We start from the raw sequence: 24,725 nt of genomic DNA, 5'->3' as shown, positions 1-24,725 counted from the left end.
TGTTCCCTCTGTGATTAATTGATATGATCTCTTTAAAATTGTTTTACGTGTTTTTCTTTAGATTATACAGGGAATCAAATGATACACTTGCTCATAGGGACTGAGGGGGAAATCTTTTAATTTACCTGGTTAGGGGATTTCCCCACCCGTACTAGATCTTGACCCCAGCTTCTACTAAGCAAAGGAAGGCCTTGACTGAAATGCAAAGGGGAACAGGAGAGTTAATGCCCACAGGCCTGAGTCCCTGAACATTTTTAAGGGTCATTATGGCTATATGTGGTTTTTGCCTCCAGAGCTTCCCTGGGTGTAAGACATGATGCCACTGCATAAGGAAAATTCAACGTTTGATATACTCTGGTGCTAAGTAACTGCAGTTCCGAAAATGGGCAAGACATTCATGAAAATCCAAATTTATAGCACGAACTCAGACTCTTAACTCGTAAGATGAGGACTCTAAGTGTTGTAAATTCCGCCCCACACTGGATGTCGTCCTTTAAAGATCGAACTACCTCAGTAAACAATAGAATCTGTCAGTGTATTAGCGATCTGTCTTTGCTTGAAGAGCAGAGAATGATGCTGTCAAAGAAAGTCTGGTTTGTAAAATGATATTCATTTGGAATAGTGTGGTTTCTATCACAGGCATCCTTAGTAAGCAGAGAGAGCTCATTTAAACTAGCACTAGTAAGAGGAGATTCAACGATACAATTGGAGTTTTAACCTGTTTTTAAATATACGTGCAGATTATAGCTCATTACATAGTAGTAATGCACGGTGATTGTATTTACAAAATGGAGGAAATCGGAAGGTTTCATTGTGAAAATTTGAGATTAGTTTTCTCTATGTTTCAGAAAATAAAGCGACCCTCTTTTTGTTTTTAAGGAATTAGTTTGTTGCTTTGTGGCACCTGGTAGAGCATTAGCGCTGCGCTAGGAGGAGCTAAGGAATCTGCATAAGAGAAAAAGGGCCTGGAGAGCAGGAAGGGGGCAAATATGAGTCACCTTTGCTCTTGCTGCTATTGCCTCAAGTCCTAAAACCGACTCCTTTGTAAGAGGCTCATAACTGGGCAAGTTCACGTTCCTTGATCTGGTAAGAACACTTCAAAACAACAGTATTTGTCCGTCGGTAGAAAGTGGGCCAGGAAGTACTGACAGTTTCTGCATTAGGAGAGCATCTCAGAAATCAAGACACTCTATGATCCCATAGGGAGTCTCCTGGCTCCACAGACACCTCCCGATATTTAGTTTTAGGAGTCGCAGCAAATGCTAGAAACACCAACTGCCCCTCTCGTCTCCTAAATCCTGCCGTAAGGCCCTCATAAAATGCTGTCCTGACCCCTCCCCAACCCCTCTCGCCCCTCACCCGCCAAATGCTGCCTAGTGCCCTGAACCTCTCTCGTAGTGTTATCGCTTTGTACTTTATATATAGATATTTGTGTCTATATCTCATCTAGGGAGCCCGCCCTGAAACTCCTTGAGCATGGAGTTACACACACAGTAAATACGTCTGGACTCAGTCAGTTCAGTGCTCCCCGAGCAGTCTGCTCCTTGAGTGAGCGTGAGTGCTGCCCCAGGAGGACTGGCACGCTGAGCCACTGCATGGCAGACTCTCAAACACACTCCCTTTACACTGGGCCAAAAGGTCTCTAAATCAATATTATCTTTGAATGAATGAATTTTGAACAAATTCTTACATAGTGTTTTGCTTATTCTGACAAATACCTATTGGGCAGTGACTGGGCATTTGGCTGAGTACAAAAGAGCGCGTATTCTCACGAGAAACACAAACTCCCAACCAAATAAATGCAGTGCGGAAGGTGCTGGAAATATAGTTGGTAGAAAAGACTGAGTCTGTGAAGCAAGGAGGGGCTCATTTTTGCCTGATGGCTAGATGAGGTCCGTAGTCCTCAAACCAGGGTCAAGTCCTCCAGGGTGGGTCCTGGGCAGGTTCTGGAGTCTCAGGTCAGGTGGCTGAGTCTGAAGCACCTGGTTGATGGCACCAGAATTCAGTAGGGATATATGAACGAGAGCAGTTGGTGTCTTCCCCTTTTGACCCCTGAACATTTAAAAGCTTCTATACCCCCTTAGCCCCTCATACAGCTACAAGCAGCTGCTTCTATAAAGTAAATTGAGATTACTTTTTTTAATGGCTTTTTGAGTGATATAGGAACACTTAGCAAAAATCTGAGATCAGTAGATTTAGAATAAGGTCTGAATTCAGCCATTGATATGCATAGCAAAATTCTGGTTATGAATGAAACTTCATCTTAGATGATGATGGTAAAATTCTCTCCATCTACTATTTCCACATCGAATCATTCAACAAATATGCATTGAGCCCCTGGTGTGGGACAGGAGACGAGGGCACAGCCTGTGGCTCCCAGCAACGCCCCTACACACCCTTTACCAGCAGCATGACCCAAAACTCAGCAACCAGTCTGACAGCACTCTTCGGAGAGCGATGTTTACCAAGCATCCAGGGACCAAAAGTTGAAAGGCAAAGTGAAGCAGAGAAATGCAATGACTTCGTGGATAATCCAGTCAAGAATAGCATTTGGCAAGGGCAGGGCCCAAACTTCCTGCATCATCTGAATCATTTACACCCTCTTTACTCTGACCGCAGTGTGCTAGGCATTTTGAGAAGCACTAGGACAAACAAAAGTAAAAATTCCTATTCTCCAGGAGAAAAACTAATCCCAGATCCTCTTTTCTAATATGGTTTTAAAAATCTAAAGTAGCACCGGGTTTGCAAAGTGGTAAGTATGATTATCCAAGAATCAACTTTTATAATACATCTTACTTAAGTGAGATTTTCTTCTTTTTTCCTAATGAAAGTTTACCGACTACGTTTCTTCATATTAAAGTTATTATTTTAGAGTTATGTTATAATCAACAGTAAATGACTTACTAGTTTAGATTATGACTAATGAACTTCTATCTATTCAAGAATTTATTGAGTACTTACTATGTGCCAAGCCTGAGAGATACAAAGTCTGAGTTGCGGGCATCAGGAAGGGCCACAATCTAATAAATAATTATACAGTATAATAAATGCAGCCATACGAGTATGTCACATTAAGAGCAGTGACAGAGTGCGTGGCCACCTCCACAGGAAGGAAGGAGTTCGCAAAGGCTTGGAAATGCAAGTGTTCACTGGGTTGCCGGAGGAAAAGACAAGCTAAGTGTCCACAGAGTGCTAACAGTCTATTATTACCATCTGAGCTCATATTCTACTACATAGAGTCCAAGTTGAACGGTACCTTCCAGGTCTTCTGCTCCAGCATCCCAGGCAGAAAATCCCTGATGGGAAAGCAGGGTGACCAGTGCGTTGGTTTTCGGGTGCTCTGGGACATGGCTTCAGATTCTCCTCCCCGAAATAGGGGCAAAAGGTAGAATTAAACTGCCTGGGGCACCTACTCATCCTTTCTACTTATTTTATGGGTTAGTTTCCATAAGTTTTCACTGGAGGAAAAAAAATGCAGTCCCCCAGCTGAAAATCACAGGCAGAGTGAAAAGAGCCATGGGCCTCTGGGTAGCCCCATATTCGTGTGCTTAGGCAAGTGAAGTGAAATTATTTCATGTAGGAGAAAGTAATCTGTCAAGTGTAATGCACTGAGTACATTCAGATTATTTTTAAGTCATTTTGTTATGATCTCTTTGGACCTTAGTTCCTTCATTTCAAAAAAAAAAATGAGGGTATTTCACCCAGAAATCTCAAGTTCCGTGTAGCTCCACAGTTAACATGAGTTTGTGATGATCTGCCTTCTCTTGACTGTTTCTGAGGACAAGAATGCATTTGCAGCGTGCTCCTGTTTGTTGGTTTTGAAGAGACTTAATGCTGGAATTAGAGCGTCTTATTTTGTAAGAACCAGTCACTGGTTTTATAAATTGCAAATACTGGCGCACAAAGCTGAAACCACATCGTTTGTAGGATAAGGACATTGCAGTAGCTAGTGATGGTTTTTTGTTGCGCATATGCCCGAAGTCAAATGCTTCAAATGTTGCTTTTAATGAAATATTTATGTTCTTTTGGTAGCCAGAAGTGCAACTTGCTGAAGGCTTTGATGTGTTCATGCCTAAATCACAGCTGGACTCTATATTGTCAAACTACACTCGCTCAGGAAGCCTTCTGTTTAGAAAGCTGGTGTGTGCATTTTTTGATGACAAGACTTTGGCTAACTCCTTACCCAATGGGAAGAGGAAAAGAGGACTCAATGACAACCGAAAAGGACTAGACCAAAATATTGTGGGTGCAATAAAAGGTTGGTCTGCATCATTTCATTTTATGGGTTCTTTGTTGAGCTTTGCCTTCGTTGCATAAAGATGCAGCTGAAACTGTGGTCACCTAACGAGAGGCTAATTGAATTTGCCCTTGGCAGTTTACCCACTGGTGTGGCTTTGGGGCATGAGCTCTGTAACTCAGCACCCCAAATATCACTAGAATTTGGTATTTCAAGGTGACGTTGGCTTGTTAAAATCATGATTTCAGAGCCAGTTTGTTCTGCTGCAGAGCCAAAAAGTTTTTCCTGAATTGTCTCTTAAGAAAAAAAGTATCTTTCCTCTTAGTAATTTCTAACTAAGAACTTCAGCAAAATATGATCTTGACTTAAATTTTTAGTTGTCAATAAGAATAAAGCTATGATCCTTTTTGGAAAATAAAGGAAAACAGTTCTCTCCAAAGTTTGGAAGCTGCTTTACGTAGGTCATGGCTTCTAAAGACATTTTAAATGTCAGTGAGCCCACTGTGAAGCCAAACCCCACGCATCTCCACCCATTCTGGGCCCGTTCTGCTCCCTCTGTTTCTGTGTGCGGAGTCACGCGAGTTACGTGCAGAGAAAACCGTGAGTCTCTCCCACTCAGCACTGTGAACACATACCCGAGCTCCACTGCATTACAATAGCCGTGCAGGTGCACGTATGAGTAGCTGTCCATTTTATCCAGTTCCACATCCTTAACCTATTTCTTCACTTTAAAATGTCCTTATGTAGAACTCTGATAAACATAATTTCAGGTAATAGAAGTCCTTATATGTTATTTTCAAAAAAGAACGTAAATGAATTCTCAAATATAAACACAACTACCATGAAAATGGAATTTGAGATCAGGCCTTAATTTACACTCGAATTGCTGATAAGGACGTTCTTCACTGCCTCAGTCCCTGCCTTGCTTGGGTTGCGGCCTGGGAATGGACGCGGAGAGCCTTCCCTCCCCACTCCTGCTCCCCGTTATCTTGCAAAATGAGTAAATGAATTTAATAGCGCTTAAAGGATACTTGGAAACCCACAATTAACTTTACAAAATAATGTGACTTTTAAATGGAGTTAGCAAGTACCAAACAGCTTTTGTTCGTGGCCAAAAGGACATAAGCCTTCACTAACAGAACATTTCTCATTCTCCAACAAAGTTTTTTCACTTAAAGGGACAGTTGAGTTGTATTAAATAGGAAAAGCTACAGAGATACCACAATCTGTGTCATTTCTGAAAAGAATGACTCACCCTGAAGTGACACTAAAAACTAGATTACTGAATTTGAAAAATGGTCAGTGATGTAACTGAGACCAGCTAAAGTCAGGAAGGGTCCCATTTCAATTTAATGTGGCTGGAGCCTTCTAGAAACACAAAGGTCAAGGTTGATGACGCTTTTCATGCTGAAGCTTTTAAACACATTGAAATGTCGCCAGGAATTGTTTTAATTTTCTTTTTTCAGGACAGTGTATTAACAGTATGAAAGTATTTGGAAATTAGGGAACCCATGTTCCATTTTAATGGCAGTAAAGGAGTTACTTTAATAATAGATGGTAATGAAATATGTTATTACAAGTAGAGTGATAGGGATTTATTCTACCATTTTCAGTTGAGACTGGTCATCATACGATAGTTTGAAAAAGTATATTACACAGAGAAATAGAGAATATGCCTTCATTTCCTTCATGGCCCTCCTCTTTAGTTAGAAGTAAAAATGGTAACAAGTCTTCTGCTCCTAATACACAATAAAGCAGATTATTCAAATCAAAGAAATTAAATTTTCCATATACTTCTTTTATTGTTGAATTAAATCTGGCATTAAAATTCTGTTAAAACAACAAAAACACTTTAAAACGAAGGGAAATCCAACCATAAGCCACCAACTTAAGTCAACAAATACCATATATTCACTTGTTTCCTTCCAGTATTTACTCATAAACATGTATATTTTGATCTAGATTTTTCCCCTAGTTACAAAACTAGCACATGCTTGTAAAAATTCCAAACCATAGAAATGTATAGAAAGCCAAAAGGCCTCCATAATCACACTCTTCAGAAGTTACTATCTACATTCCTATATTTTTTCCCCCTGAAATCTTTATTCAGAGTTTGACTGTGGTATCAGATTTGTCTTTCTTACAAGGACATTCTGTTTGTAATGGTCAGCCAACATTTTTACCTGGTTTATTCTGATAATTTCTCATAAGCACCCTGAGGACAAGCTCTGTCTTAAATATTTTTTATTACCTTTTGTGCTTCACTAAGAGCTTTACATATAGTAGGGTGAGTGAACAGACATGGGTTTTTATTTTTATTTTTTTTTAAAGATTTTATTTATTTATTTGACAGACACAGCAAGAGAGGGAACACAAGCAGGGGGAGTGGGAGAGGGAGAAGCAGGCTTCCCGCCAAGCAGGGAGCCCGATGTGGGATCCCAGGACCCTGGTATCATGACCCTAGCCGAAGGCAGACGCTTAATGACTAAGCCACCCAGGTGCCCCTTGGGTTTTTATTTTTTATCTTTGACTTTGGCCCTCATTTATTGACAAATGGCTCTTATACTAAATACCCATCCTTATGTCTTTTCCCAACCAATTTGAAATAATTGTGAATAATATTGTGAATTTCTACCAGTTAATAAAATGCCAATGAAAGCAAAAAAAAAAAAAAAAAAAGGAAGCCAAAATTCAGTATAAATTTGGGTACAACTCTCTTAATTCCCTAAAACCTTTTTCCTTTACATAACCATGCTTCCACCAGCTAAAAGTTCATTAACCCACACATTACAATATAAAGTGGTCTTTGAAAGTAGCTAGTAATTGAAGGTCTTATAATAGAACTCTCCCAGTTTTTCATGCTGTTTATTGGTAGAGATAAAAAGGGAAGTTTACTTCCCTAACCCAAGTCTTTTGAATCAGAGTCATCTGGGAAAGTGATAAAATGGCTTCTTGTACATACTGGAGGGAGAACCACTCATGTCATTGCTGGTGTCTGCCACGTACTTTGACAAGATTTTACAAATATTAAATACTTTCTTCCTCTATCCTTTCAGTGATAATACATCAAATACCGTATTAATTTCAAGAGTCCTACAACCTAGGAATTTACAAAGACTGGTCAATTTTATAAAATATTAAAACTAAAAGTAACAGCAGGGGCTGAATTTTGTTTCAAATGAAGTGATTAGGTTGGTTAAAACAGGAGTGCGGGGGAAGATGAACGAAAGTCTGTAAAATGCTTATAAACAAGAACAGACATGGACTGAAGAAGAGTTTATTGTGCGATTATTAACAAGGCTCTTTGTAGTGATAATTAATATTCCCCATGAGAGTATCTTGAAACTAAAATATAAGTCTCTTTGTAGAGATCACACTTTTCACATATTTTCATCTGTTTTCTGGTGGTTAACACTTATTGGTAATAATTCATTAAAAATTCATTTATAAATATGACACAAAGTATCGATGATGAAAGGATCTTTAATTAGAAGCAGTCACCTGAGCACTTTAATTCTGGAAAGAAGCAACTTACGATCTTATTAAGCGGAGCCGTAGATTTTAGGGCTGAGGATAGTTTAGTATCTTGGATTGAATTCAGAATTGATTTCATGGCCAGAACATAGAGTGGAGGTCAGTACCCAGGTACGCTCTCCTCGCATCATGCTATACCTGCTGAAGACCAGCTAATTCTTGATATCATAGGCCAGGAGACCGTACAGTTTACCTCAGTGAGAGTTATCTAAATATTGATGTAATCCTCAGATCTCCGACGCTTCTCAGAAAATGGAGTTGCTACAAAGCAATTTTTAGGACCTGGGTTCTGGTTTTTAATTCAGCTTCATGGTGATTAGTTGGGAAAGTTTTATTACTATCAAACTATACTAGATTCTCAAATCTTCTTGCATTCAATAGAAATTCTGTACGCCTGTCAAATGAAAGACCCGACTGACTGCTCTCAGTTTACTCCATGCAAACACGAACACACGTAAACCCAAACTGCGGCTCCCTGGCGGGCAGTCAGCACTGATGGTAGCCGTGGGGGTCACAGCCTGCCTGTGAGGGAACTCTCCTTGGCTGGTGGTCCTCAAAAACTTAACTATGCCCCTAGCAAGACTAGAAAGCCTGACCAGAGTCAGCATCGCCCTTTCAGAGACTCTGCCGAGCTGACCACCAAAACCTCATATGTTATCCCAGCAACTCTGGAGACTTGTAGGGTCTGTAGGAGTCCTTTCAAAATACTTCGATTTTCCATTTTTTTGCACATCATTCTGCTTTCGATTTGACCCCACAGAGACGTAAATTAATATGGTTGGGGTGGGATTTACCTCCGATTTGTTATTTATTTCTTGATACTTTTGTGTATCCTGAGAACTCTCTGTAAGATCAAGGATGGCCCATCAGCTTGGGTTTGAACACCCTCACTGTGAAGGTGATTTATCTTCACTTACAGGAGAGGAAACTGAAGCTCTGAGAAATTGAGTAACTTAAGGATAAACCTGTAGTAGGTGGTGGTAGAGCCAGGATTTGGCCCTAGGCCTGTCTGGCTCCAAAGTCACCGTCTAGCACAGTTCTTTCCTTCTCTGAGGAGTATCTGAAGGGAAAGAAGGAAGGTGTCCCAATTTTAAATTTCTGTCTGAAAATTTAGCATTTTTGGATTCTTTATAAATTCCACTAGGAAGGTGGCTATACTAGTTATTTAAAATGGCCAGTCGGTTACTGTGTATGCAAAGCATATTCAAAGTGAATTTCTGGGTAAAGGGTTAACTATAGCTCAGTTTACTCAGCAACTTCAAGGGCAGGTCCTCCCTTGAAGCTAGTGAGAATCGGTCCCGTCGTTGCTAGGGAGAATAGAAGTGTGATCCCCTCCCTAAGGAAAAGAGACACTTCTGAGACTCTTCCAATACATGGAGCTTGGAAGTCACACTGCATGTAAGTAATTTTTCAAAGTTGTCTGTAAATTAAATTCTAGCGGAACTGTTTGGCAATTGAAACCAATTGATGAATGCTTTAATTCAAGAATCCTTTTGGAAGATGCATAATCATTTGTTAATTTATCTGTTCATATTTTTACATAACAGATCAGCTTAAAACAGGATAAACTGCATAATTTATAACAGCAAAATAATGTGTAACAACTCTATAATTATATCATATACATAGCTGTCTCTCGGCTCGGGAACTCTTACGTAGTTGTTGTGGTTGTGGTTGTGTTGTTGTGTGTATTTTCCCACTTTTTATGGAGGCCCAGTGACAGATGGGCGATATTGAATCTTGGCCATTCAATGTGTAGAGCCCTGTATGTTCAACCCCTTCCATAGCGAGTCTCATATTTTAGTATGCATCAGGATTACCTGAGGTATGGGTTCAAAATTCAGATTTCTGGGTCCCGTCCTCAGGGACTGATTCAGTAGATGTAGGGTAGTCCCAGAAATCTGACTTTGGACAAGCAACAGCAGGTGACTGACTGTTGTAGGTGGTCTCATACCACCCTTGGGAAGCCACGCCATGGAGCTTCTGATGCTGATGGCTGATTCTAACATACGACAGCCCTTCTGTGAAACTCTGCCTCCTTCCTCTGTTCCTTTTCCTGAAGGTTGCCCTACTTCTCTCTTGGAACAAATGAGAGGAAGTTAGCATGTGTCAAAGGCTCTCATCCTTTGAACCTCCGGGGCTGGAAACTATTCGTATCTGTTGTGTGACTCAAGGGTCCCGGTTTCAGATATGCCAGCAATGCCTTCACAGGACTTCCCTGAATAACGGCCTCATTTACCAAGCTGGCAGAAAGGCCTTTCCAGACTTCAGCACGACTCTCACATCTGGATCACTAAACAAAGCTGTATAGTTTTCCAGATGGCCTTCTCGTTACGGGCTTGAAGAAAGCGTGGTCTCCGTTCTTGGCCAGCTCGTGGCCCATCCCCTCGACCACAGGTTTGGTGCACTTGTGTAGCCAACTTCTTTACCGTGTGTGACACCGTGGTCCTTGCTGCTTCTCCAGCACGCATAAGTCACGAGGACACTAGAACCTCCGCAGTATCATTGACCTCACAAACGCAGAAATCATCAGCAGGCATGACATTTCCGTTAACAGCACCAGCTTGGGTGCCCACCCGCCAGGCGCCAGGAACCGGTGACTTAGACAGGAGTAAGGGATGGCCTCGGACCCTAAGAAACGTGCAGGGTGGTGGAGCTTCAGACACATGAACGGTGAGCCATAGCACAGAACCGTGCTCCAGGACAGAACAAAATAAATGTCACAGCACCCACTACTGAACGGAGGGAGAAAGCACGGAGGAGGGACAGCCCTGGAAGAGAAGGCCTCGCCGAATAGGTGACTGAACTAGACCGTGAAGGATGAGAAGTGTATCACATGCAAAGGGGATGGAAACGGTTAACTACAGGATAAGTTTAATGAGGCCGAAATTAAATAAACATTGGGTGGAAGCCTTCTGCCCCCAGAACTGTTTGAAGTCTGTTCTGAGTTGATGGGCCTTGAGTCCTCACCGACCTGTTTTCCTTAAAGTGTTTAAGTCCATGAATGTAGATGCCAGGGAAACACACCCCAGGAGTTTTCAGCCAGAGCTGCGCTTCTTGAAGTTTCTTCTTGAGCTTTTGAAGGCCTCACCCCAGGCCTGATGAATCAGAATTTGGGGCGCTGGGGCCATGGCAAGTCAGAAGTCTGTCCTTGCTTTGTCACCAGTCTTCCATAAGCTCAAAAAAGGAATCTCTCCTTCCTCAAAATTCCAGATCCATCGGCTTGCTACATGCGGAGCAAGTGGAAATGGGGAGAGATTTGCTAAGAAGGTTGCGGCTTCTCGTGGCTTCTATTCAGCCTCTCACAGAATGGACAGGAACCAGTTGTGGGCTAACCTGCGAGGATTCAACTCTAACTCCCAGTCACTGGATTCTTAAAAACCTGCATTTTAACACCGCTGCCTGGGTTGACAAAACCAGTCTCCTGTCAAAAGAGAGAAGTTTCTGTAGCCCAAACAGGGCCACTCCAGCGTGACTGTGCATTGCACAATGTTACGGGCACCCTTCCCGTTGTTGACATTGCTGATTTGTCTTTTTATTATGACAGTTTTCTGGCAGGCGCAAGTGAAATGTCCCGAGGAAGGGGCGCCTTCCTGGTTTGCACGACGGCACCGTACGGGCCAGCCGTGGCCCCGGAAATAGAAAGCGGTGTTTTCGGCGTGGCCCATCACCTTTTTGTGTGGATCCCTCAATAGCATGGCTGATCCACGATGCTCACCAGCATCATAAGGCAATAATGCCACATCTCTGTTTTCTTTCCCACTGTAGGGGAGAGGACTTGTACGAGAAGCCCACAGTTGGTCAAATTACATTCCTTGTAGCTTTCCTCCTGGACCTGTCGTGGGTGCCAGTAATCTGACACAAGTTTTAATTCCGTTCCATAAACAGTTATTGAGTATCTCATACAAGCTATACTTCAAAAATCTGAGAGACGCAGGAATTGAGACTCGCTTGAATTTCTGCCCTGAAGGTGTGTATGCAAATGATCATGGAGTACTTCTGGTCCCTGTAGTACCACACAAAAAAACTAAGGGTGTATGTCAGCTCCCATTAAGAAAACCCTTTGAAAATCCATAGACTTTCATTTAAAATTGAACTGAAAGCTGTCATCGATTTTGGCCACCTTTATTCTTTGTCTAAAAGCAAGCATGGCTGTGTCTATCCTGTTAAAAGCACCCTTAGAAGAGAGAGAGGCTGCCTCTTGGACTAGTCCAGTCTTCCCACGGGCTGCTCCCGACACTCGAGTCTCCTGTTACACTGACTGTGTTTCCAGGTTCTTCTTTCTTGCATCCGGCTCTTGGTGAGATTTTGAAGCCTCTCCATGGCCAGCTCCTGGGATTTCTCAGAACCTTCACCTCTCCTCATCAACCATGTGCCTTTGATCACAGAACAAATCCAGTATTCGTTATTTTAAGTACATCCTTCCCACTCCTCTTCATCACCACCCAGACCATCAGTTTAGCCATGTGCAGCTAAGTGGGGGCCAGTCCTAATTAGAAATGTGCACAGAAGCCAGGAGCAGGTGAGATAGTGAGAGTGAGGACGAAGACATGCAGAACATTCCAGCTTACTCGCAGGGCTTGGGGCCTGGCCTGGCCTCTCTTGAAAGAGTCAGGTGTGTCCTTCTTACCTGCACAGCACACCCCCGAACAGTGGCATGGGGCTTCTGACATAACACCCCCTCACAACCACATTGCTGGCAGAGGCATCAACATTCTGCTTTTTATGTTTGAACGCTCAGAACCCTCCTCGGTGCCTTTTTGCCTTTGCCCCTAGTCCTGCCTACTCACCCAGCCCTGTGAGTTCTTTTTGTCCTCGCTCCCTCGTCACTGGTCTCTAGCTTCTCTGACAGCATCCTAATCCAGCCGTGCATCACCTTGTCCTTGATGGTCTGGAAAAATCTCTGAATATCCTCCCTGCCCTGCGTTTCCCCCTCGAGTTTCTGCTGTTTTAGCATGTGGCCAAGTAACACTTACTTGTAAACCAAAATGTCCTGCCATTTCCCCACCTGACCCGTCTTTGTCCGTTAAATCAAGTCCAAACTCTGGCCTCTTCCAGACTCGCCGTTACTGGATTTCTCTCTCTTCGCAACTACATGTCCCAGTGCTCCTTCCTACCAGGTGAGCCAGCCCAGCATTGACACTTCCTCGGGCGTCACATTCTCATCACGGACTCTTGAGTTACGCTGTGTTCCGGAGCTGCAACACTCTTCTCTCTTCTCTCTAAACAAATCCAACTCTTAGTGGTCTGGCCACATCTCGTGACCTCTACTGTGAGAATTGCCCCAGTGTCCCAGCCTGCCCTGATTTCTCCTTTCTCTGCATTCCTATAGCACACACTACCTTTGTGTAGTTTACTGATAAATAACCCTTTGCTTTGCTACTCATGGTTTATGTGGAAGATGACAGTATCATTTATTTCCCAAACTATGACACTTTGGAGAGTGAAGTTGGTGCTCTTGATCATTTCCCCAGGAAAACAGGCATTTTGAACTGTCCTGGACAAATCAGGATTTACGGTTGGACATCTTGTCTTCTCAACAAGACTGCAAGCCCCTGTGGGGCGGAGACCACCTTCTAAATTTGCTTTGCATGGTCCTCGGCGTGTGACACGGTGCCACACACATAATCAGTGATAAATAAATACAGGAAGGAAGGAAAGAGGAATGGAAAGAACGAGGCAGTCAACGTATCTTCATGGAAAAAGGTGGTTTCTTAAAAATGCCAACACAGCTCTGCTACATTGGATGCACATGGAGCACAAATAATGGGATACCTACACCACTTCTCCATGACACCTCGGAGGAGGGCAGCTGAAATTCCAGAAGGCAGAATATAAGACTGAAGATGAGAAGAAACAACACCAACAGACAAGTCAGATGGTGCACAACAGTCGAGGCTGGGAGAAATCTCGTCAGTCAGAAGCATCACGGGGATCCCGAATATCAAACCTGCTTTGTCCAGTGGAGGCCCAGAAAGCTCTGACTTGTCGAGTGTCACAGATCAGCCTCCTCAGTCCGCAGTGTGGAAGCATGTCGTACTTTCATTCATACCGGAGAGCAATCCTCTTCCAGTGTTACGTATAATAATGGTATTGTGGGACTGTGACTTAAACAAACCCCACAATGGAACCCATCAGCAGGCTCAAGATGCCGGTTCCTGTTTTTGCCATCTCAGAGCTTCTTGAAACATCAGTATGCTTATCCACCCTGTGTCTTTTTAGCACTCATCATCATGGCGACATGGTGCCTCAAAGACAGTACCAAAGAGAAGAGCACTTTTATATTGTCAGCCTCAAAACTCCCCTGTAGCCGATCTCAATTAGCGGGGGTCGTCACCATTAAGAAAGAACAAACAAAAGTCTCTGAGGCATCAGCCTGTCCTGACACCCGGGGTCATCACCCTGATGTCACACCACCACACAACGCCCACAGGCCGGGAGCGGCAGGGATGGTGGCAAGCGTACTGATCCAACGACCTGAGCCTCGAGGGGAGGCCCTGTCACTACCACTGCCCTCCTAGCTCATCGCTCTTGTTCTTCCAGCCTTAGCCATCTCTGAGTATAGGTGGTGGTGAGGAACAGGATGGTACCTGAACTTCCAGAATGTTCCCTCACTTACTCTGGTACTGTGGGTACAGCTTCCGAATTTACTGGCCAGGGTGTGAACTCAGCACCTCATGGAATGACTTCGAAAGTTCATATTGCATGAAACCTTAGCTTTATTTTTTTAAGATTTTATTTATTTATTTGAGAGAGAGCAAGCGAGAGAGCATGAGCTGGGGGAGAGGCAGACAGAGCAAGAGAAGCAGACTCCCCGCCGAGCAGGGAGCCTGATGCGGGACTCAATATCCCAGGATCCTGGGATCATGACCTGAGCCGAAGTCAGATGCCTGACTGAGCCACGCTGGCGCCCCAGAAACCCTAGCTTTGAAAATTGAGAGAAAAACACAGTACATTGTCCTCATCATTTATATGCAGAGCAAACAAACACCGCAGCGCCCCGTGCAGCAGAGGTTGGGTAGAGGGAGAATCTGTCACTTGCCTGACTTCTTGAACCGATGGTTCTCTCAGGTCTGATCTAGAAAATACTTAAGTGAGTTATACTATTTCCAAGATGCCTTCCAAGTAGAATTTCTATAAATCTGTGATTTTTGAAACATTTTTCTTTGCCCAAAAAAGGGAGTAAATAGTAAAACACCATGACATCAAAACTGGTTATTATCCAGACCTTAATATTTCGCAGATACAATTTATTCCCTTGAAATATACCAAACACATTAAACAAACATGTGTTGTAGCAGCGAGCCAAAGGAAAGTGTTAATCATATCTCCCACTAAGTTGTGTTATAGATGAGCTCTGCTGAGGGTTCTCTTGAATCGAAGTAAATTTAAAATTAACTTTAATTTGAGAAACCACTAAAGGCACTTTCTTTTAGACAGAGATGCCATTGTAGCAAAAGGAAGACAAGGGATATTGTTCTTTTCCCCCAGACTGCTCTGGCCTCAGATCTTTGAGGATCGCTGTGATTAAACAAGATTGCCCAGACCTCAAAGTCCCACCAGTTTGGGGATCATGAAAGGAGCATTGTGGGTGTAGACTCACTCCTGACACTGCCATTAAGGTCTTGAAACACTACCTTCTCTTGGGGTGGGGGGGAGGTGTGGGTTGGCTAATTTTTAAAGTCTCTGCCAGTTCAGAAATTCTATGGTTCAGTAATTTTAGTCCAGATTCTCAGAAGTAATCCTAGAGAATTAAATAAATATGACGGGGAATCAATTTTATGGATACCTAAGGCCCTTTTCCTTACAACGGCCAACTGAAAATTACAGCCCTGCACAGGGATCAGCACTAGGGGACAAAGAATTCAGTGGTCATTATGGTAACCCTTCACTCCGCTTGACCAGCTGACTGCCCTGCAGTCTCCTGCATAGATAATTCGGGAGGATCTTCTCATTTCATCAATGAATGCATTATTGTTTGCATTACTGTATTTTCTTGTTAACTTTAAAGATTTCATCTTTAGGTGCATTAGTCGATGAACTGTGCTGAATCTTTTGGTTAAATGAAATCCCAAATGAACTTGAGGGCTTGGTGTGATCTCAAGACCTGTGGCTATTTACTGAAGAAATTCTCTAGTTCTTTGAAGTGAAGTCACAGACCAGAGAAAACCGTTTCTCAGGTTTATTCTTTCACAAACTGCTGCCTGAGATGGGCCAGCCACCGTGCATGAGGGAGCCACCATCTCTGGCCTTGCCAAGTGCAGTCTTAGTGATCACTATATGCTGTTATTTTGAAAACCACTGGTTAAGGAGTTCAGGGGGGCCTTGCCTGAGAAGGTCGCGTTTATTTCAGCTGAGAGCGGGGGAGGGGGGCAGGTGATGGACTGACACCTTCCCCCTGCTGCTCTTGGCAGGCAAAGTACTGCGTCTTGTCGGGGCTCCCCCCCCCAACCCCCGAGAGTGGATGTAAGCAGCAGACTTGAGATCAGTCAGAATTGACATCCCAGCATCGTTCTGGGAGAAACTCTCTGACTGGTTCATAGGCTGACGGAAGAATGGCATTTGTCATTTGTCCCCATTAGCAGTGGTTGTTAGGCCAGAAGGGGACATAGAATTCCTCTCCATCTTGAATGCGTTGAAGACGTTTTCCAAGATTCATTTTCTCTCCACCTTACCACTGAGGTTTAAAACAGATGTTATATTTACTTCAAACCCCCCTCTTTTATTTTTTAAGAATCAAAATATTCGGGGCGCCTGGGGGGGGCTCAGTCGGTTAAGCGTCCAAATCTTGATTCTGGCTCGGGTCATGACCTCAGGGTCCTGAGATCCAGCCCTGTGTCGGGCTCTGCTTTGGGCGTGGAGCCAGTTAAGATCCTCTCTCTCCCTTCCTTCCCTCTCTCTCTGCTCCTCCCCCTCCTTAAAAAAAAGTGAAAATGTTCTTCTGCCATCTCCTTTCTTTCTCCCACTCCAGAGTAACCTGAAGTTGGTGTGATTCTTTCTCCCTTATGTTTTTCCACATTACTGCTTAAGTGTGTGTCCATAAATCACCTCTACTACTGTCTTGTGAATTTATGAATCTACACGCACAGCCTCATACTGTACTTTTGCAACTTGGCGACCTTTTTTTTTCAAGATTTACCCATATCAATACATTATAAATCTTGTTTATTCACTTCAACTGCTAACCACCCTATAAACACAGCGATTTCTTTCTGCAGTCTTCTGTTAAGGGACAGTTAGGTGGTTCTTGTGCACGGTTATCGATGGCGACAGTCACTTCTGCGTTTCCTGCGGCTCGTGTAGGAGTTTCTCTGGGGGACGCACCGGGGAGCGGAACTGAGGATATGAGCATCTTCAGCTTCATTAAGCATTTTGCCAAATGGCTCTCTCATGTGACACATCACTCACCTAAACACCAGCAACGAATAAGAAATCCTATTTTTCCTCATTCTTGCCAACATGTGATTGGTGTTAACGAATTTCAATTTTTGCACGTCTGATTGGTCTCAAGCGGCACCCCCATGGTGGATTCCCTGATTATTAAGAAGGTTGACCATCATTTCATATTTACTACTATTTGGTTATTGTCCTCTGTGAATTTCCATCCTTTTCCTATCTCTCCAATAGGCTGCTGTAGTCTTATTGACATCTATGAATTCTTTTGTCAGTTGCATCTGTAACAAATGTTTTATTTTCTCACCTGTGAATACTCTGCATATGACTGCTTTTATCACACCAAAGTTTAGATTTAACAACCAGATAGACTACCTTATGCTTTTTTTTTTTTTTTTTTTGGTGCCCGTTTTAAGAAATTCTCCCTACCGTGATGATATATAATGGTATTCCTGATTTTTTTTTCCCCCAACAAAGTTTTAAAGTTTTATCTTTTTTTTTTTTCCTTAAAGATTTTATTTATTTATTTGAGACAGAGAGAATGAGAGAGAGCACGAGAGGGAGGAGGGTCAGAGGGAGAAGCAGACTCCCCGCCGAGCAGGGAGCCCGATGCAGGACTCGATCCCGGGACTCCAGGATCATGACCTGAGCCGAAGGCAGTCGCTCAACCAACTGAGCCACCCAGGCGCCCTAAAGTTTTATCTTTTATATTCAGATCTTTCATCCCCTTGGAATTTCCTTTTGCCTAAAATGTGAGGGAAGGATTTAATTTGTTTTTCTCTTTGGGCACTCAATCATTTTAACACCATCCTCTTTTTTTACATGAATTGTAATTCCCCCTCGGTGCTATATTGAGCTCGCACTTTCCCTGTTCACACTTGGTCTTTTGTCCCCCTCTTAGCCAGTGCTATGGTTTTCATTAGTTTGGCATTACAGGAGTTCCTAGTATCTCCTCCCCTCCTCCCCTCTGTGCTCAGTGCTCTTCTTCCTTAGCTACGACCTATAGTAATTCTTTGACTGAGGGTCTGTGTGGTGTGTTATTTCAGTCTCTGTTCTGATCATTTCTCTATTTCACCCTCACTGAGGAATGAGGAGGAGTCCAGTGGGGTACTGTGTTCTAGACTGAGGGTTGTTTTTGCAGAGCAATTTGAAAACATCCCACTGTCTTCGAGATTTTGTTGCTGTTTTCAGTCTGTGGTTCTTTTGTAGATAACCTGTGTTTTCTGTCTAGTTGCTTTTAAGATCTCTTTGCCTTTGGTATTTTCTGTTTTCTTTATTATAAGTCTAGGTATATATTTTTATTAATTTGCTTGGTTGCCTAATTTGTAATTGTGATAGTAGGGCTTGGTAGTCATTGATGTATGATCGATGGTGGATTAAGAATCAGGCTTTGCTTGAGGCACCTGGCTGGCAGTAGTCGGTTGGGCTTCCGACTCTTGATTTCAGCTCAGGTCTTGATCTCAGAGTCGTGAGATCAAGCTCTGCATTGGGCTCCACGGTGGAGCTTACTTAAAAAAGAAGAAGAAGAATCAGGCTTTATTCCAGTGTGTATAAAATGTTCTCTGCAAGAAGGCTCTTTTAGTCTCAAAACACAGTGTCACTAACATTCCTTTAGGAAGAAGCTGTTTTGCGAGGCTGCAAAATAGAAACGCTCTTGAACTGCCTGCTCTGCCTCCCTTCCTCCCAAGCGACACTTGCCAGTCTCTCTGACTCCCTTCTCTCTGCACATCTGTTCCGTCTCCTTACCAGCTGGCTTCCTCCACTTGATTTCTGCCCCCCACAATTCTGGCTTGCAAGGTGTGCCGGGTCCACTCACGCCGTGAGGTCTCAGCTTTGCCCACTACTGCTCAAGCCTCATCCTCTCATTGCTTGCTATTCTGAGAAGCTCATCTTTTTGTGTAGTCCGTGGCCTGGCTTCCCGTAGGCCAAGTGCCCATCACTGCTGTGGCCGAGCTGAGGGCACAGGTATGAAACATTCCTGCCCGCTTTGGCAGTAGGGGCTGGGTCGGGGGGGCGGTTTCCCAGAGGCATCCTTGAGCTTGGCCAGCCCCACACCGTCCAGGTGCCTTTGCTTCAACTCAAACCTTCTGTTGAGTTTTTCATTCTAGCACCTTGATTCCAAAAAGTGAGAGTACTGAGTTATGACATCAGATGTTTCAGATACTAGAAAGATAATCCCCCCTTACACATTAATTAATTGCATCGTAGCTTATTGATCAGTCCCTTGTAGGTTTAGTTATTGTGAGCAGGTGTCTCAGGCATGAACCCCTGGGTGGTCTGATACAATCAGAGTTTTGAAGCTACACAGCCGAGAGCCCATCCCTACACCAGTAGAACTTGTCCGAGATCTGGAGCATCAGAACACCATGCACCATCTGCCAGCCCTTCTTCTAGCTCTTTCCCTTTCTCTCCTAGTACCTTAACTTTCCCATTTCTTGTGACTTTAATAAATTAATGAAATGGGTATCAAGCCTATGACTTGTGGATTTCAGCTGTCCCCAGGAATTTGGGAAATGAAGCACTATATTATCATCAAAGAAAATATATTCTCTATTAGGTCCATATAAAATTTGGACCAAAGTCCTCAGTCTGAGTTGAAAATACCTGTAGACCCATCCTCCCCAAGGCCCACTCTCCTTCTCCCTTCCTTGCCTCAGGCCAACCGATCCCTTTGATCTGGAGGGGAGGTGATCTCACAGACCTGCCTTGTCCTCTCCCTTCTTGTCCCCGTGCTTCTGTTTTGTGTAGATGAAAGTAAGACCAATGTTCACAACATTAACTTAGCTATTGATTTGCTTATATTTAGAATTCAATCATTATTCTCCTACGAAATCTCTGTGCTCATATATAACTTTAATTAAAAATTAAATAATTTATGTGGAAAATAATCCCTATTAGCCGTGTGGTCTGGGACCGGTTACTTAACCCGCCTGTACTTTGATTTTGTCTCTAAGGCAGGATCACAACACCTGCACCATCAGGTTACGGCGACCATTAAATGAAATAGATCTATAACGTGCTTAGCTCATGGGAAGCTCCACATAATAGTTTTAAAAGAGTAAAGGGAAGAGGGGGCCGTGGGAGGGTGCTGGTGGTCTTCGGGTTGCTCACATGTGAGGAGGGGGGACGTGGGCAGCCTGCAGGGAAACCTCATCCGCTCCCCCTGCAGGCTGGGCCCAGGGTTCCCTTTCCTTGGCACAGCCCCAAGACCCGACCACAGAGAGAGCTCTTTCCACTCGTCCCTGGCCCCTCTCGTGCTCTGGGAGATGGGCGGGGGCCGGGAGGACCTGGCGCCTTCAGTTTGGCTTGACAGCCACCTTGATGGCCACTTGTCTGTTTGACCATAACTTAAAACTGCGTCATCAGATCAGAACTTGAGCTCTCTCTGCTGGCAGCTGTAGCCTCGTCTGAAGGTGCCACAGAGAAACTGAAGCTCTGCAGGTCTCCTGCTTCTCCAAGTGTCTGTGCGATCCAGTGACTTCCTTTAAAAGTCCACCCCATGTTCTGCTTTTCCCAGCATAGGGAGCCAGAAAAATCCAAAGGAAAGGTCCTCTAGGAACCACCGCGTGAACAGATAGCTGTTTGGGGAACGCGGCCAATCTACTGTGTTCTCAGCATGGCACATTCAGACACGCCATACACCCGCTTGTTCATTGGTGATTACATTAAATGCTGCGTTTCCCAGGGAAGGATCTGCTCAGCCACCACCAGCTTATTCATTATTTATATACAATTAAAGGGCACGGTTCACATGAACACAAGCATATGAGAAAAGTCATTATTCATGTACAGATCAAATTGAACATTTGTCATTTCCCTAGTGACTTAACATACTCTTTGTACCTTGGGACCTCAAATTATATTAAGCACAAGGGATGCTTTAACTCTTTTATTTAGTCTAATTGTTGGCTTTAATCTGCTTGCTCGGATTATTCGGACTTGTTTAAAATTAGTCCTTGCTTCTCCTTAATATATGAAAATAGAAAAAGAGGGAAATTTCTTTTTAGTACCTATTGCATTCTAAGGATGAATGCAAATTGTTCTATGATTCTTAATGACCCACCATTAACATAGTAGGAAGCCCAGTGCATTAATGCAATGCCTCTTTTCACATCATTACTCCTAATGGAACTGTTACCAGGATAATAGCTTGACCTTTAGCTATAGATTCAGACAGCAGAATATATTCTGCTTACTCGATACCTCTATTCACATAGCATATTGAGCATTTTCGGATCAATACAATGACAATCTTTTGGCCTCGTTCTAAGGCCTCATCTGCGCATGTAACAGAGAATAGGATTTCATCTTCAGTAGATAGATCCAAGTTAAAAGTCTCTTTTAAATTTGAATGTAATCCATGAAATAGAATGTCAGTAATACGCCCAGTGGAAATATTTGTTGGTATAGGTATTTTCCGAGAAGCCTAATGCTGTGCCTTCAAAGGTCTTAGACACAGACCCAGAAGACAAAGATTTCCCTGGCTTCTTTTTATTGTAACCGGATAAATTTTAACTGAAAGGAGAAAGAAGAAATAGAAATTATTGCCTTTTTAGCGGGTGACAGAATATTTGAGCCCAAGATAAGCTTAGAAGGATCTGCTTGCAAGTCCCTCACAGAGTGGGAGAAAACACTCCAGAGCCTTCCCTTTGGTTCTCCTAAACTTGGTCATTGACATGCGTGGTTGCTGGGAGTCATTTTGATGTTGGCATAACCCACAGTGACTTTGTAATTTCGAACCACTGTTTTCTAGTGTGTGCTAATTTAGACACATGCATTTTACAATCTAAGAAAAGAGGGGTTGCTATGGAAATTAATTATACAAATAAGGTCACAGGGAGGGAAATGTTTACCTGGTAAGATGATATATTCAGTCATTTTTGTGGTACACATTTTCATATAAACTAACAGTGTGCTAAATACAATTATTTTCTTTCTGTTAAAATAGAACTTCGAGAACCTTTTGGCAGTTCTCTGATCAGCAAATGTTATTGTTGGCATTTGGATGTAATATAGCCTTTTTTTTTTTTTAAAGATTTTATTTATTTATTTGACAGAGAGATAGACAGAAGAGCACAAGCAGAGGGAGTGGCAGAGGGAGAGGGAGAAGCAGGCTCTGCACTGAGCAGGGAACCCAATGCAGGACTCGATCCCAGGACCCTGAGTTCACGACCCGAGCCGAAGGCAGACGCTTAACCATCTGAGCCACCCAGGCGCCCTAGCCTTTTTTAACTGTATTCCATGAATTAAAACTTTCTAAGTAGTCTAAATTCATGAGCTATTGTATCTGCTGCCATTAGAAACAAAACTGGAAAATACGTGTGTTCATCAAATATTTATTGACTTCTTGCTTAGTACAGGGCACTGTGGTTGGTGCTTTGAGGGAGACAAGATAAATGAGGACCCCTGAAGTGGTCTCCGATCTGGTGTAGGAGATTCAAGAGCACACCTGCCCCTGGGGATATCACTTCGTCTGCCTCCCTCCCGAGTAGAGACCGCCGGCTTGCTCATGCTCACAGGCCATATACTGGACAGCCAGGTTGACATTCTCCCCGATCCTCAGTTCTGCTTCCTAATCACCTCCCTTCCTCTGCTCGGCTGGGGCTGGGGTGGACCCTTTCCACCAAGGCTCTTATCACAGCTGCACGCTTTCCTCTCCCTCCCAGGTCCTGCTGGCACCTTGAGTGACTTCACTGTCCTCAGGAAAGATCCTGACCCCCTAGCCGCCTCACGTCCAGACCTCATCCACAGTGGCCACACCGTAGCATCCTCACACAGAGCTGCTGCGCCACTGATGCCTTCCTCTCCGGCGTGATACTCTCAATTGCCCTCACTCTATGACACCTCCTTGCCAACCCCACTGATACTCCATTCCCTGATCCCCATAAGTTTTTCCAAGCGTCTGGGCCTTTTTCTGGCTTTGCTTCCTTCCCAGATTTGGGTAGGGACAGGAGGAGTGAAGAAAGCAGAGGTAATGAAGGCCAGCTGGCATCTGCAAGCACTTTATGTCCCTGTCCTCCTGCCAGAACCATCCAGCAGAATCCCGACCTGGACCAGTCCTACCATCCAGTGGCACCACTCCTAGCTCGGAGCTGCAAGGCGCCACGGGCCTGTTGCCACCACAGGCACGTAGGCTTCTCTTCTGCTCGGCATCCTCACGTCCTCAGTCTGCTGCTCTCCTCTTCCTCTTCTTCTCAGAGGCAATCCCAGACATTGCCCACACTCTCCCTGCCCCTTGCCACTGAGTCACTGAGGTCCCAGGAGTGACTGCTCCAACCTAGACCACTTCTAAATCCACCCCAGCTCCCATTCCCTCTGGGCGCAGAGGGGGAAGTCTTCCTCCTGCTCAAGGGCAGCCCCATTTCCAGATCCTACCACCTCGGTTCTTCCGGCGTGGTTCCTGTGACTGTCTCCTGCCTTCTCCAGAATGTAAACCATGCTCACGTCTCCCCAGCCTGCAGCGCCACCCACGGGCCCCTCTTCCCTTCCTTCCCCCCAACTGAACCCGGTTTTTCTGGAATGTCATCTGTGGCCACCCCACTTCTCCCTTGAGGAGCTCCAGTGACACTTGGCAAACGGCTGGGCCTGACCCTCTCTTCTGCGCTTCAGACTGTTGTCCCTTGTCTTCGTTAGGCCACTCACTGGTCCTTACGAGACCGCACTTCCCGGTTCTCCTGACTTCGCCAGTCCTGTGTCTTCTTCACTTTCCGGCTGGGGTTCCCTCTGGCTCTGTGCTTGGCCCAGCGCTCTGTTCACTCCATATGCTCTCCCTTTCTCCCATATTCACCAGGTCACAGGATACCGGGCCAGTCACCCCCATCACTTTCACTCTAATGTTTGAATGGGCCTGGTCCCCGCTATTTTATCCATACCAAGTATTGGCTTTTTAACATTGTTTTTCTGAGTTAGTAGATATAAAGTGTGTTTTGCAGTTCTTTGGCTTATATATTGGCTGACCATTTCTCCTAGATACACTTTGTCCATTTATCTATAGAGACTTTGGAAGTTTTTCTTTTTCATTCAATAGAAGTTTTACAGTTTTATAGAGTCGAATCTGTCAACATTTTCCCTTGCTCTTTCTTTTTAAAAGAAACCTTTAAAACATTAAAACTGCCAGTATTTTAAATACCACGAAGGCAGGGTGAGCTGACCGCATGCTAGGTCTCTTGCTTGCGGGGAGCGAGTTGCACAGATGGGGTGTGAAAGCGCCCAGGACGGAGGGAAGCAGAACTGTCCACAGCAGCGCCGGGATGGGCAGCCACACACTGCGCGCCTTTCAAGAAGGCCACCGTCCTGTCTCCCTCGTGTCCTGTCACGACCCCCTCTGTGGTCCCCCACGCGCTCACCGGGCAGCATTCCCCTGGGTGCTGGCACAACATGCCAGAGGCTGACTCGCTGTCCAGCCGGGACTCTCGCTAAGACACATCTGCATTTTTTTGTTTTAAGATTTTTTTTTATTCTTATGTTAATCCCCATACATTACCTCATTAGTTCTAGGTGAAGTGTTCCATGATTCATTGTTTGTGCATAACACCCTGTGCTCCATGCAGAATGTGCCCTC

The 24,725-nt window shown here is 44.1% G+C and overlaps 1 protein-coding gene across 11 annotated transcripts in view; it reads left to right on the top strand.

Moving 5' to 3' along the window:
* BEND7 (BEN domain containing 7) overlaps window positions 1–24,725 on the top strand; it is a 79,809-nt gene that overhangs the window by 40,444 nt on the left and 14,640 nt on the right. For 8 of the 11 annotated variants that reach the window (XM_081820604.1, XM_081820603.1, XM_081820602.1 and 5 more), the window contains one exon: window positions 4,033–4,258. In XM_081820604.1, coding sequence (XP_081676730.1) covers window positions 4,033–4,258 — 226 coding nt within the window. Of the gene's footprint in view, window positions 1–4,032; window positions 4,259–9,833; window positions 15,176–24,725 lie in introns of those variants that run through there. The other 3 variants (XM_081820607.1, XM_081820605.1, XM_081820606.1) reach the window with 3 other exon arrangements.

The sequence above is a fragment of the Leptonychotes weddellii genome, chromosome 5, assembly GCF_054177405.1.
Source record: "Leptonychotes weddellii isolate Sample4059 chromosome 5, ASM5417740v2, whole genome shotgun sequence".
NCBI lineage: Eukaryota > Metazoa > Chordata > Mammalia > Carnivora > Phocidae > Leptonychotes > Leptonychotes weddellii.
Note: the sequence above shows the minus strand (reverse complement) of the source record. Positions and strands in the feature narration are given on the sequence as shown.